This window comes from Manis pentadactyla, chromosome 3 (genome assembly GCF_030020395.1).
Source record: "Manis pentadactyla isolate mManPen7 chromosome 3, mManPen7.hap1, whole genome shotgun sequence".
NCBI classification, from domain to species: Eukaryota; Metazoa; Chordata; class Mammalia; order Pholidota; family Manidae; genus Manis; species Manis pentadactyla.
Window position 1 is genome coordinate 23,076,045 of NC_080021.1, and position 15,722 is coordinate 23,091,766.

General features: G+C 36.5%; 1 protein-coding gene across 9 annotated transcripts in view; it reads left to right on the plus strand.

Moving 5' to 3' along the window:
- The window catches only part of ENPP2 (ectonucleotide pyrophosphatase/phosphodiesterase 2), a 98,266-nt gene that overhangs the window by 30,703 nt on the left and 51,841 nt on the right, over positions 1-15,722 (plus strand). For all 9 annotated transcript variants that reach the window (XM_036876307.2, XM_036876306.2, XM_036876310.2 and 6 more), the window contains exons 3-8: positions 4,783-4,938; positions 9,594-9,719; positions 11,775-11,835; positions 13,618-13,715; positions 13,926-14,005; positions 14,745-14,864. In XM_036876307.2, coding sequence (XP_036732202.2) covers positions 4,783-4,938; positions 9,594-9,719; positions 11,775-11,835; positions 13,618-13,715; positions 13,926-14,005; positions 14,745-14,864 — 641 coding nt within the window. The remainder of the gene's footprint in view (positions 1-4,782; positions 4,939-9,593; positions 9,720-11,774; positions 11,836-13,617; positions 13,716-13,925; positions 14,006-14,744; positions 14,865-15,722) is intronic.

Here is a 15,722-nt window from a genome sequence, read left to right on the forward strand (position 1 = left end):
GGTCAAATGGTATTTCTATTTTGAGCTTTTTGAGGAACCTCCATACTGCTTTCCACAATGGTTGAACTAATTTACATTCCCACCAGCAGTGTAGGAGGGTTCCCCTTTCTCCACAACCTCGCCAACATTTGTTGTTGTTTGTCTTTTGGATAGTAGCCATCCTTACTGGTGTGAGATGATATCTCATTGTGGTTTTAATTTGCATTTCTCTGATGACAAGCAATGTGGAGCATCTTTTCATGTGTCTGTTGGCCATCTGAATTTCTTCTTTAGAGAACTGTCTATTCAGCTCCTCTGCCCATTTTTTAATTGGATTATTTGCTTTTTGTTTGTTGAGGTGTGTGAGCTCTTTATATATTTTGGATGTCAAGCCTTTATCGGATCTGTCATTTATGAATATATTCTCCCATACTGTAGGATACCTTTTTGTTCTATTGATGGTGTCCTTTGCTGTACAGAAGCTTTTCAGCTTGATATAGTCCCATTTGTTCATTTTTGCTTTTGTTTCTGGAACCGAATTTTATCCTTGAAGTAAAATAACATCTTTTAAATATGTAATTTAAAAGGCAGCCGTAGAATTTGAATCTCAAAAGTATTGGCAAATGCCTCATATAAAATAACAAACTTCATTATACCTAACACATATTTCTGACTTGATCTTTTTGAAATTTTTCTTTCCTTCCTTCTCTCCTTCTTCTCTCCCTCCCTCTCTCCCTCTCTTCCTTCTTTCCATCTTTTTTAAAAAAATATTCCTTGTTAGTTCTGAACTTTTACAGAAATCTCAGTAAGGATCTAAGATGAAAATTATGGGATACTGCAAGTTTATTGATACTTCAGTTTTCATCATACCTTTCAATAAATCATAGAACCAAAGTGCTCACATCAATGTTCACTTGATTTTGTTCAGGTAAAGGAAGGCTTTTCAGATTTTAGAGTTCAAAGTTATAATCAGGGAATCTTTCCATATTCCATTGAACCAGGTACAATAAAAAGAGAAATTCTAACATCAGTTCTTAGCCTGGTATAGGAAGAAGGACAAGGGACCTGGGCATGGGATGAAAAAGCCAGAATATGGAGGGCGAATGGCAGAACTACGAAAAGAATAGGGGCTTGGGCCTGTTATGAAAGAAGATCGGGGATGGAATAGGCCCTGGAGAGGCCAAGTGGGTATTGTTCTGCTCTGTCACTTCAGTTTACAATTGTTGGAGTCATTGGATGTGAAGAGGTATATGGATCATTTCATATTCCCATTTCTCTTCCTGCCACTGCCAGCTAATCTAAGCCAGCCAAGAATAAATTTTGGTATATGTATCTCTAATCCAATAGGCCCAGGAATTTACTCTAATTTGAAAGCTGTACATGACCCAGTCTTGAGTAGTATACTTTTTATGAGATATATCTTTGCGTTATGAGTGTAGATGCAACTCTTCCTTAACAAAGCTGTCTTCAGATTAAGTGTTGGCATGGAATGTTATAAGTGACAGGAGAAAGCTAGTGAATGAGATTCAATTATTTTCAAAAACAAAGTTGAGAATAATTAATATTGCAAAAAAATAGTAAAAATCATGTGGATAGAATGGCGAGAAAAGGTTTAAAATGACTAAAAAATCATACAGATATTTTGAAAGTAAAGAAAGAAATAGAGAAGAGATTATGATGAGGAGAAGGCAAAGGGCATGAGTAGAGACTTTCAAATGTGGACTGGGCCACCATGAGAAGAGACAGGGCCACCAAGTAAACAACTACAACCAATGTGCCTTTGGGTCTCTTCCCATTATTGCAGCATAAGCATAGCTAAGCATATTTATGTCTGCAGCTCACAGCAGTGAATCCTATTTACAATTTATTAGATGGCTGTTGGAATGATTCTGTCTAAACAATACCCTTAAAAAAGGAGTAATTCAATTATAAGCATTTTCCTTATCTTTATTTTATAGAACTTTCTTTGTTTTTTCTTTCTTTTTTTCACTTCTCAACACCCACCACCCCTCCATAGTTTCTTACCGTCCAGTATGCATTGATAGTTTGGCCAAAGTCAATAGAAAAATGTGGTTTTGAACCAGAGGTGAGGCACTGCATTGGAAACCTGACATTATTTCCTAAACTGAACTGGTGTGGTTTGTATGTATTGCAACAGCCTAGAATCAACCATGCAAAAGCGTTTCACATCTCATGCTTTAGTGAATCTGTTTGCTTTAGTTGAGCTGATCTGATGCCATAAAGGCTAGGATTGGGTGACTTGGACTTTTTAAAGAGTACAGAGGACTACGGATGAGCAGGATGTTCAGATTAATCGCTTTGGTAAACCTAGAAATGTCACCTCATCTGATCACCTCCTGCTTCTTGTATTTTCTTGATTTTAAAAGTAGTGCATGCTATGGAGAATATAGCCAATGATTCTGTAACATCTTTCTATGTTGACATATAGTAACTGCACTTGTGCGGGTGAGGATTTAATAACATGGGTAACTGTTGAACCACTGTGTTGTATACTTGAAACCAATGTAACATTGTATATCAATGATACTTCAATCAAAAAAATGCATGGTTAATGATAAAAAAATGAAAAGTTCATAAATGCAAAATAAGGAAGTAAAATTACAAATAACTTGTCACAAGTAACATTTTTAGCATATTTTTATGTGATGTATAATATATACTTTATACACATATGTGCACATGCACATATATGTTATATACATGAGAGAGAAGTGAGCAAGCAAATAAGACATTTGTAAATTGTTAGAAGTTTCAAACTACAGAAAGGTATAAAAGTCTTTTTGCTTCTTCCTCACTCATTTGCCCAAATGTAATTCCTGTAGAGTTTCTTACAGGGGAAAAAAGAGGTCAGTCACACCTGCACTGTTAAAAAGTGATGCTCACCTGCACCTTTTCTGATGCCTCTGCCCCACCCTCTCTCTCAGCAAGCTCTGGCACTGTTTTTATTTTTATATTTATCCCTACCCTTATTGTTCTCTTCGTCTTTATTTTAAACATATAATGTAAAATATTTAGCACTGTAACACTGTTCTGTACTTTGCTCCTTGAGAAAAACTTGTTTATATATTTTGTAAAAGTGTCCATATTAGCCTACACAGCTCTGACCCGTTCTTTTAAAGGGCTGGGCAATATTCTATTTATGGATATAGTGATTCTTTCTTGTACATATCTTGGCAAACTTTTATAAATATATATGAGAGATAAATTCCTAGTAATAGAATGTCTGGGTGAAAGATTCCTGTGAATTCTAAAATGTTGATAGATATTTCCAAATTGTGTTCTATTTTACAAAATTTTCATTCCTAGCAACATGTATGGCATGGCTTGTATTTTTCTATCCATCAGAAATGAATTATTTTGTAAGCTAGGATGAGGATCCGGCTTAATTTTTTTCCAGTTAGTCAGTTTTCCAGCACTACTTACAGATTAAATTCTATTTCATTTACTGATTAATCCTCCTTTCTTCCTCTGATTAAAAATGCTACTTTCCTCATATAATAAATTCTCACATGTTTGGCCCTATTTCTCATCCCCTTTCCCAACACTGGTCTACTCATTTTCTAGTACCAAGCTGTTTTTATTACTTAACTTCAGAATGTATTTTACTAGATAGTCTTCACCAAATTATACTTCCTTTTCAGCTTTTTTTATTTTCATATATTTATTTTTTGATAAACTTTTAATGTCCTCTTAAGTTTTGAGAAATCCTCTTTATATTTTTATCATGATTGCATTGAATCTTTAGTTTATTGAGGAAGAAATGATATTTTTATATTGGTATTTTTACCTCCAAGATGGTATGTCTTCCCATTTACTTAAATATTTAAAATATCATTTTATAGAGTTTTAATATGTTCTTCATGTAGATTCTATACCTGTCATATTAAATTTATATCTAGGTATTTTATCTTTTACATACTACGATAAATGGAACTTCCATTTAAGTTTTGAACTTATATTGCCTGTATCTTACAAATTTGTGGAATTTTCACCTCACTGAATTCTTTTCTTTTTCCAAATTTTTTGTGGATTCTTGAGATTTCCAGATATACAGTTATATCATATGAAAATCATAGAAGAGGATTTATTTTTGACAAGCCAAGATTGTGGAGTTTGTGTTTGTGTAACTCTAGCGATAGGTATAGATTTAAAGGCCTGAAGAGATCCTCCAAGTATGTTCAGCCTCTTCTTAGAACATCTAGGCTCAGTTTTCCTTACAAAAAGCTATGGATTTTTAAATTTTTAAATAAAATTTGAACTCTTGTTTCTAAGTGTGTACATTAAAGTTCTGTTCTCTTTTGGCATCCTTAGCATCCACACAGGTTCTAACCCTTACAGATGTGTACTAATAAGAATTGTAAACAGTAATATAAAAAACAGCCAACAGTTGTGACACTTTTCTTTTTTTCTTTTTTCTTTTTTAATAAGGTATGATTGATATACACTCTTATGAAGGTTTCACATGAAAAAACAATGTGGTTACCACGTTTACCCATATTATCAAGTCCCCACCCATACTCCACTGCAGTGTTACACTTTCTATGTGTTTTGCATGGATTGTTTCATTTAATTCTCATCCTAACCTTGAGTTACTTTATTAATCCCACCACTTTATAGATAAGGAAACTGGCACAAGGATGCTTGGCCATAGCAGTGATGGAGCCAGGCTGCTCAGCCCAACAGTGCCTGCCCCACCGCACTGCCCTGCCTCCCAGCGCCTCCCCTCCATGGTGAGATGACCCATTTCCGAAGCCCATTGCCCTCGTCTTTTGTATCTTGCAGTGTTATCAGACTCCCCCTGGACCAACATCTCTGGATCTTGCAAGGGCAGATGCTTTGAACTTCAAGACATTGGACCCCCTGATTGTCGGTGTGATAACCTGTGTAAAAGCTACAGCAGTTGCTGCCATGACTTCGACGAGCTTTGTTTGAAGACAGGTATGTAACTTTTGAGTCCTCTCTGGCCTTGATTAGATGCTAAGGATCCCCTGCTGTTTTACACCCTGGCATTGCCATCCTGCTTTGGACAGACCAAATGTGGGGTTTAGTTTTGTTTCTTGAATAATGAATCATTCGTCGTAGTATGAACACACCCTGTGTGACTGTCGCCTCCACACAAGGCCCACCCAGAAAAGACTCTTTGCAGCTGCAGTCATTATCTGTTGGTTTCAGAAGTATCTGTGGCCAGGCTTTGTTTTCATCTGTATGGTTTCTGTCTCATGTTGTCAATTCCCCCATTCACTGCTAGGGAACATGGGCTGAAATTGTGCATATTCTTTAAGTTTTGGGGGCGGGGGTAGAGTTGCTTTAATTTTAATTTTTTTTTTTTGCTTGCCTGCCCAGTTTCTACAATTTATTTCATGTTATCATAGAGTGACTATGGGTCTATCCTGATGTCATCCCCCATTATCTGTGCCAAATGGAAAATTGTTCTGGAATTCTGCTTGGGGTTGCATGCTCCGGGTAGCTCTAAAATTTTCCTCTACAGCCTTCTGACCTTTCTTTACATTTCTTTTATACGGGAACACTCAGTAGAATATACAGGTTTCTGAATGAATGTGGATGACATGAGAAGAAGCACCTTTGGAGAAATTTTGCCATTGTGCCTCTTCTGTTTCTAAAGCCCAACACTGCAGGTAGGACTTTGGAACTTGCAGGCTCTCCACCAAGCCTCTGAGCAGCAGCCCATTCAAATTCTCTGACAAAAGTTGCCATTGGCCCTGCCCTTCAGACCACTGGATGCAGATTCTCCAGCTCCCCTGACAAGTTATGACTTTATTTTGGACTTTTCTGGTTAGATGATTCTTTCAAAAATCTAACTCATATTATCACTGATATTAGCCCGATCTTTCTAATGATATCAAACGGAGACATCATTCTCCTTTGCTAAAGAAACAGCCCTCGATTTATATGAAAACAGACATCAACTCCCTTATGAGTTCTGATTTGTTTGTTTTCCTCCCCAAATAAGAAGAGTTTTATTAGGCTGGATTTTATATAACATATTTTTCAAACTTTTAGCCATTTTTCTTGTTACTTTCCCTTGGAACGTCTCCCAGGTTCCTTAGCTGTAGGTCTGCAGACTTAAATGCTGAGAATCTCATAAACTGAATATATGGATAGAACAGATGTCCTAGCGGAGTTCTTTGGCTCTAAAACATTATTTCAAACCAGCAGTCTGTGTTTGCTTGGCACTGAGGAACTAACATTTTATGTTTCCTCTTTACCTTGAGTATCTTGTCCCTGACCTCTCATCTCAGCCCTCCAGATCCTAATTGCACAGATCCTTGCAAAAGGCAATAGATCTCCTGACTCTAGCTTAGCTCTAGGAATATAGCTCATGCCTTTCTTCCCAGGGTTAATAAATATGGGCTATGATAATATTTTTAGAGTAGCTTATTTCCCTGTGTACAAAGATAACATATGCCATATGTGGAAGAATAAAATATCAAATAATAACAAAAGGTTGAAGGAGAAAACAAGTCTCTGAGATTCTACTGTGCTGACACAAGCACTCTCTAGAGATAAGCACATTCAGTGTAAACTGAACCCTTTGTGTGGGTGTTTAGAATGTATGTGTGTAGGTATATTTATATAACTCTGTGTGTGTGTGTGTGTGTATTTGTGAGAGGGTGTGTCTCTGTGTATATAACTTCATACATATCATCCTTTTGAATGCTCATATAGCATTTCATTGAACAGATGCAACCTATTTCACTGAGTGATTGATTGACATTTATATTTTCCCCAAGGTTGGCCTTATGAACAATGTATCAGTGAATATTGTTCATGCATATTCATATTTCTTGTCTATTTTCTTTAAGATAAATTCCTCAGGGTGGGATTTTGTGAATAAAGTGTATGTGCATTTTTTTTTTTGAGAGGGCATCTCTCATATTTATTGATCAAATGGTTGTTAACAACAATAAAATTCTGTATAGGGGACTCAATGCACAGTCATTAATCGACCCCAAGCCTATATCTCAACAGTCTCCAATCTTCTGAAGCATAACAAACAAGTTCTTACATGGTGAACAAGGTCTTACATAGTGAATAAGTTCTTATGTGGTGAACAGTGCAAGGGCAGTCATATCACTTTTGGTTTTGATCACGCATCATGAACTATAAACAATCAAGTCAGATATGATTATTCATTTGATTTTTATACTTGATTTATATGTGAATCCCACATTTCTCCCTTATTATTATTATTATTATTATTATTATTATTATTATTTTTTAATAAAATGCTGAAGTGGTAGGTAGATACAAGATAAAGGTAGAAAACATAATTTAGTGCTGTAAGAGGCCAAATGTAGATGATCAGGTGTGTGCCTATAGCCTAAGTATTAATCCAAGCTAGACAAGGGCAACAAAACATCCACAGATGCAGAAGATTTCTCTCAAAACAGGGGGGTTGAGGGTTCTAAGCCCCACCTCTGTTGATCCCCAATTTCTCACCTGATGGCCCCCCTGCAACTGTGCCTGTCAGGTTGTTCCTCCCTTGAGGAATCTTACCCGTCTTTGGCTAACCAGTCATCTTCCAGGGCCATACAGGGAAATGTAAAGTTGGTAAGTGAGAGAGAAGCAATTTTGTTTGAAAAGGTTAGCTTTTTACTTCTTCTTTGGCTTCTATGTCCAGCATTTGTCTTGAGGTATCTTCGTATGTGCATTTTTAAAGTTTAAATATGTATTACAGAATTACACTTCTCAAAGTTTTTTATTTCTCTCAAAGGGCACAAGTGCCTTTCACCACTCCCTTTTCAGCATATTCTCATTTTAAAAATTGATATTTTCATTAAGAAGTATCTTTTTTTCTGATAGGCAACTTTCTTATTACCCAATAAAGCTAAATTTTTTTATGTTTATTCCCATATTTGCTTTGAAAATTGCAGACTGATTCATACCTTACTTACACAGTAGTTCACTCTGAACCTCGAATTTTAAAAATTCCATTCTCATATGAAGTCAGTAGTTCCTTAATAAATCTAGCTTATTAATAGTGATGCTGTTTTGTAAACCAAAGGTTTTTCTCATGGAAATGGGGGAGGAATAAAAGTATATTGGTTGGTAGGATTATCCTTGAATTGGGAAGAAATCCCATAGTCTCTTCAAAATAACCTTGGAAAATTGCTAGCCATAGGTTCTGGATAAAGGAATTCCAGGCATTTAATCTGCTTGGGAAGAAAAGTCAATGTAAAAAAGGGGTTTTAAAAAATCAGAGAATGGAATCAGGATGCAAAAGTAATTCTAAAAGTATTTAAATTAAGCAGTAGTTGCATGGTTTCCTAGCATGGCAACTAATATTTATCCACTTATTCACTTAACAATAGCATGTCTTTGTAGAATATTACCAAGGAGCAGCATTACTTTGCAAAATCATTGCCTTCCATTTAATGATGTATTTTAAGAGATGAAGGCCTGAAGTGTTCTTTCGCTAAGAGAACCCATGTCTTGATCCTTCTGTGTCAAGTATGACCTCCCTCCCACACTGTTGCTCTCTATCAATGCCATGCTGTTATTTCCTTCACAGCACCTAGCATAAGCTGAAATTATTATGTGTACCGGTTTACTTGCTTATGGTCTTTCTTTCCCAATCCCCATCAAGGCAGGACCTTGTCTCTCTTGTTCTTTATGACCTCTCTAGCACCTAGAACATGGGAAACATAGTACAAGTATTTATTGATTAAATGAATCAACGATGAAATTACTCAAATCAACAATCATGAATTTAAAGAAACATATTTTATTTTCATGGTAATTTTCAGTTAAATTTAATAAATGCTCATGAGACACCTAGCCTGTGCCAGGCACACTCTCAGCCACTGGAGATACAATGATGAAAAGAGAGATGGAATTTTTCCTGCCACGGAGCTTACATTACAGTCTAGTGGATGAAAAGTCAAACAAAAGTATAACACTCTCTTTAAAATGAATATTACTTTTCTGAATATATCCTCTTGGCAGAGTTGAGATCTCAATTAAGCATGCTTAGACAGAAATCTGTAACCTGTTTCTTGGCCTCCTTGAAAGTAGGGGCTCTGACTTCTCATTATAGGTAGGATCACATTTTGGTCAATGGTTGGAACTGCATGTGTTTGTAACATCCCTTTATACTCTTTATATCTGCTTAGGACTATAAATTCTGGAGTGTCTTGTAGCAGATAGAGGCCATCTGGTTACACTGACATTTGTATTTAAATCAAGGTGCTTAAAGTGAAGTAGAACTACTTTGGGAAATAAAAGAGTCCAACTATAGTGATACGGCTATGATACTAGATTCTCCTGTCCCAAACCTTAGATACCATGCATTTTATTGGATCATGTAGGACCGTTTGCACACAGGAAGGATTCCATTTTTCCAAAGGAACCCAATTTCGTTTGGCTTTGTACTTTGACTTGAAAAATTAGGAATTCATCCTGTTTGTAAATCCTCCAAATATCATCTAGGCCTCAGGCCAACTCTAATTTCACAAGCAGATTAAATGATGTGGGATTTTAGCTCTTTTTGTTGGCAACCCTTGTAAGCAGTTGTGGCCTCTTTCATTTGGTTTGTGTGAAGCAGTTAAAGTGTTTTATTGTGCCAATTTCAGCTGGCGGCTGGGAGTGTACGAAGGACAGATGTGGAGAAGTAAGAAATGAAGACAACGCTTGTCACTGCTCCGAGGACTGCCTGGCCAGGGGAGACTGCTGTACCAATTACCAGGTGGTCTGCAAAGGTACGTGCTTCCTTGGAGGGACGTGAGCTTTAAAAGAATAAAACCTGGAGATGCTCCAAGAGATCTTGAATGTGGCGGATGTAACACCTCGGGTTTGGGAGGAGGGAATGAACTGTGCTTTTGAGTTTCTCATTGTGCTTCTTTCTAAGTTTTGCTTCCCTGCAGTTCACTGATCCGAAATAACAAGGAGATAACCCCAAATTCCATAATTAGATAGAAGCATAATAATGAAGAGATTCCTAAAGTTCCTGTCTTGGTTTTAGGTCAGGTTTCCCAGAAGCAGAGCCTGAGATAGGAATTCCATACGTGAAACTTATCGAGGGAATGATTCGCAGGAAAACCGTGTGAGTAGCACGGAAGGTGAGGGTAGGAGGAGGCAAGCAAGGGTGTGGTCTCAGGTGAGGTGTCAGCATGGCCTGCTCTGCTGGGGGCTCTGAAAAGTAAATCCCAGAGTTCTTACCCTCGAGACAAGGGGGCATGGCTTTCGTACCCACTGGATGTAAGCTGTCATCCAAGGCACTGGCAGCAGCCTGGAGATCAGGGCATCCGCTTGTAAAGAGGGTCAGGGTACTACAGCTCCTGTTATCCCCCCAAGCCGTGTATGCACTTGTGCTGACTTTGTATTGTTGATTGTAGAACATGATGGTTGAATTCGAATAATAAGTACTAGTCAGTAGAATACTGGAAATACAGAAGGTGCAGTGTCTGACTTTTAGGAGTTTAAGTTGCCATGGTACCCCCTTATAGAAATTAATGGAAATTCAAGAATCTCTATGTAAAGTTTGCAAGTCACTATTTAGTATCCAAATTAAGTCCTTCTTTCTAGCTGTGACACGGGACATTTAAGAAGAGTTTCTGTTTAAAGATTTCAAGGAAAAAGCAAATTAGTTCTGAAATATGTAGTGTTCAGTTGTGGCAAGAGGGTATTACTTTCATCCTGTGTTTGGAAAGTTTCCCTACCCACACAATGATTGTAACTATTAATAAAACAAAATTGATTGAGAACTTATTTCCTTTCCCTTTTTATTTCCCTCTGTAGTAAATGTACCAATAAGCCACAAAGGCTATTAGAATAGAAAATAAAGAAAAGGTCCTGTCATTGGTCATTGAATTATTAAACATTGGCTTTGGCTGGTTTAAAATCATAGTTGTAGTTCTTTCCTGAGGCCCGTATGTGTGCCCTGAGTTATTGCACGTGTGGTAAATTTCCCCCATTTAAAAGAGCTGACACAGTTGTTGGTAGTCAGATTCTTACTGACCAGTGAGTTTCCCAGTGCTCTTTACCTGGGAGCAATTTTTCCAAAGTCTTGGTTACAAATTTTACCTGTATTCAAGACACATGATTCCTGTTTGTTTTAGGACAGTTTAAGGCAAATGCCATTCGATAGTCTTCATTTTCTGCAAAAGAAATTTTGGAGAAATTTCTCCTCATTTAAAAAAATCTGGGCTCTTTTCTGTTCTCTGTGCGTGGAAGGGGTAGCTAGGAAAGACATAAGGTTATGCTCTCAGATCTTTGTGGAAGACAAAAGTGAAAGACAGCATTAGTTGTTATCCCTAAATTCAAGGGCTGGGCACAGATCCATCGGCAAATAATCTCTCCATTGCCATCTTCTATCTATTATCCCTGAGTATTCTAAACCGTTCTCTCTAACTGAAGGGAAGTTGTGTCACGCTTTCTATGGCTTTGAGAATGAATGTTCAGTGGCAGAGAAAGGAATGTTCCATCTAATGACCAAACAGTTTATTTCTGGAGGGAAACAAACATGAAATTTTGTTCACTGACGCCACTGATGTTTTTAATCTACAAACCATTTAGGCTCGGAAGACTTGCATAAACACCACTTGGTGTTATTAAATCTTAGCTTTCCTATCATGTACGGGTGTACTTTAGTAAGCCAAACCAGACACTAGACTTGATTTCAGAATTTCTTTTCAGATGGTGTCCCCTCAGCAACAAGTATCACACAGGACACAGGTCCTGGAACTGGAGTTTTCAAGGTCTGGATGGCATTTGTAATTAGATTTGCCAATACATTTACCCATTTTTCCTGATAGGAGAGTCACACTGGGTAGATGACGACTGTGAGGAAATAAAGGCCCCTGAATGCCCTGCAGGGTAAGTGTATTTTATGAATATTATGAAGTTTTATGTATTTGGTAAAAAAATATCATAAGATACGGATGGAACAGTGTAAAACAAATCCTGTTATATGGCAAACTTATGAGTACTTATGAATAACTGACCAGTCAAAAGCTAAAATGTACATCTTGAAGTAGTGATTAAAAAAAATTGTCCTATCACCTCCACACCTCTCTGAGACTTAATATCCTGTCGATTCCACCTCAGCTGAAGATTGTACAAAGTGTATCTAAATATCACTGAAAAAGGAGAGAATCATTTCAAGTAGTGACTTATTTTTTCAGTGTTTTGTCCTGAATGCTGTTTTTGCCTTTGTTTGGAGGGAGAAGGGAAGACTATAGAACTTCTCAAAAATATCCTCCAAGATGGTAACTCTGACCAGATGCTGCAGAAACATGACAAACCACTGAAGCACTATTTTGCTGGGGTAAAGCCAAACTTGAGTGACACCCCATAGCTCAAGTGTGACCAGCATACGGCCTTTATTATGCCTGACAGGAAACTGTTGAAAATTCATGGACCCCTAACATGCCTGGCAGAAAATAAATTTTCAACAAACATGTTTTCATTAATTCATTTGTTTGGAGGTGTTTTTGCTGTAGGCAGCACAGCCTGGGACACAACATCCAAGTATTTAGATATTGTCTTTATTTCTGTCTTCTTTTTAACATGAATGAACTTTTAGAATGGAATGGCAGTAACTTCTATCGAAAATGAGAAAAGCAGTCTATGTAGTACAAGCTTTTTAAAATGATAGTAGTAATGATACTATGAAACTTATATAGTATTACTCTAAGTGCTTTACATATGACTTATTTAAAATATGTCTTATTATGTGGCTTCAAATATACTTAAGCCTATACTTGCTGAATTTAAACTATTGGAAAAATTTTTGCACAAGGCTTAGCATTCTCAAGTCTCATTGAACAACCAAAATCTTTACAATACAACAATGGGCCTATTTTCATCCGATCCTACCTTAGATAGATCGTCTCATCATTTATTGGTTAACTTTTTAAAGATCTTTAAAATTTTTAAATCATCTTTGAAATTATTTCATAATTAAACCTAGAAGAATTTTATAAGTGCTTAGTTCTAGTGACAGGATTGCTGTGTATAACAATTTCATACTCATTCATGGATTCATGTATTTGATAAATATTTACTGAAGCCCTACTAGGGTCCACAAAGAAGAAAGATGGATAAGGCACAAACTGTGTTCTGAAACTAGTAAAGAAGATAAACATGTTAATAGATCATTAATATAATATAATATAATATAATATATATAATCAATGTAATATAATATATATATATATGTGAATTAATGTCTTAAAGGAATTCACAAGCATGAGCAACTAACATCTTAGAAGAGGAAATGCTGAGCTGGGTTTTAAAGAATGAATATTAGTTTTCCAGGTAGCAAATGGGAGAATACTTATTCTAGGAAAGTATATCAACTTTTCACCTTGTGAAAAACCTGGTTTGCAGCATGAGAGGCAGCAGTGGAGAAAGTACATCAGAGAAAATCTGGAGTCCAGCCTCTTCCCTGGACATATGACCCTGGTTATTTTCTTCTAGACTTTGGTCACCACAATGTAATGTGGCTGGAAGCCCAGGCATGTACAGATACCCTAACTTGAAGTTTCATCTTGGAACTGAGATGTTTCACCTTGGTGCCAGTTATTGGGAATGACTAGGCATAATGGAAATTCTGTGGCAATTATTTTTCTAAAGCTTCATGTGTCACTGTTTAAGGTTTGTTCGCCCTCCTTTAATCATCTTCTCTGTGGATGGTTTCCGTGCATCGTACATGAAGAAAGGCAGCAAGGTCATGCCTAACATTGAAAAACTAAGTAAGTCGTTTTCATACTGTGTTCTCATCTCATGATCTGCACAGTGACTGTGGGCTTTGAGACGGATGAACACATGGCTTTAAATGTTTTATTATTTGAAATACAAAAGTGAAGGTAACATATGTCTTTGATAGTTTATAAAATGGATTTCCATATGTGAAGTGATTCCTGGTGGCTCTCTTGTTCTAACATCAGAAATCCTGTTTGCAGGGTCTTGTGGCGCACACTCTCCCTACATGAGGCCGGTGTACCCCACAAAAACTTTCCCTAACTTATACACTTTGGCCACCGTAAGTATTTTTTCAAATGCTATAGATTCAAAGGACTGATTTCATCCTGAAGTGACTTGAAGGGAGATTTTAGAAACATGTTCTTTAGTGTTCAAAGAAAATCTTTCTGCTTTCTGTCTTATCTGCATCAGTTCACAGTAAATGCCTTTTACAATTTTGTGTGTAACCAAACTTCATTACAACCTTAAAACCTGAGACCTTTTTCAGGTGCAGTTCTGTCTGAACACAGACAGTAAGCCTCAAATACCACAGGATCTATTTATTTTCTGAATTTTTCTATGTAAAAGTGTTGACTTCGGGGCTGCTATGTTTTAATTTTCAGATACTCCTAATTCTACTTTACTTCTTCTTAAGATCACAATTTGCCTATTTATTTTATTATTAATTTTCTGATGGGTAGAAATAGAACTTAGGAAAAAGGCAAAGTGTATTAAGAAATAGAAACTTTTTTGGAGGCACAAATATAAATTTCAACTTATAGACTCATTTATCCTAGAAAAATTATTGTCACCTTATTAAATTGCAACAGTTAAAAAACAAACATTAAATTTCTTATAATCATGGTAAGTTTCCCAGATGGCTTATAATTAGTGTTTACTCATATATAAAGGTTAAATGTATCTTATATAAATTTAAAAATCAAATACTGCTTTTAAACCCTCCATGATAAGAAAATTTGTGATAGAATTAGTATCTGGATTATATGTCATTTTAACGATAAGTATTCTTTTACACAAAGGGGCTGTATCCAGAATCACATGGAATTGTTGGCAATTCAATGTATGATCCTGTGTTTGATGCCACTTTCCATCTTCGAGGGCGAGAGAAATTTAATCACAGATGGTGGGGAGGTCAACCGGTAAGTTTTGCATTTTTTTTTGTCTGTGGATTCAAATATTTCATCCCAAAATGTGTTACCTGTGAAAAATATACATACAGTTTCCTCATGCTTGGCAATGTTTCTGTCTTTTGATATTGTACATACATATGTGTGTGTATAATTTACATGTGTTCATGTGTGAATATGATATGCAGGTGTATCTGTATATATGGGTATGTAACATATATGTATGTGTATATATATATACATGTGCATGTATATAACGTGCATGTATGTATATGCACAAGATATATAATGTGCATATATATACATGTTCATGTGTGTGTTTATGTGAGTTCCTAATTATAAAAGTATGAGATGATGTGTCTTCATTAGGATGATAGTGGTGAGAATGGTGACATGGTACGAACTTCAGAAACATTTTAAATATGAAATAGCCAGATCTAATTGACTTACTAGATTTGAGGTACAGTGACAAAGAGAAGTGAATGATTTTAACTACACCAAAATTTTGGCCCAAGTGCCCTATGAACAAAACCAGGGAAATCTGCTGAAAAAAAGGAGCTCAGTGAAACCCACAGTAAATTCATGAATTCTTTTGTTGAATCCATTAAAAAAAATTTGTAAGTTACATGTGATAAGTGGAATCCTACCTTAATTCTGGACCAGTAAATTAATACTTTGAAAGAAATTCTGTTTACTTCAGATCAAGTAGTTGGGCCGAAAGTGAAAGGGCATGAAGGTGGCCTTCTATGCATCATTTCTCCTGTGACTGTGTGTGTGGTTAAGTACTTGAGCAAAGCAGCACCCCAAAGCCATGGTTGCTGGGTGTGCACCACTGAGCTAAGTGCACATGACCCTGGGGAGAAGGAGCAG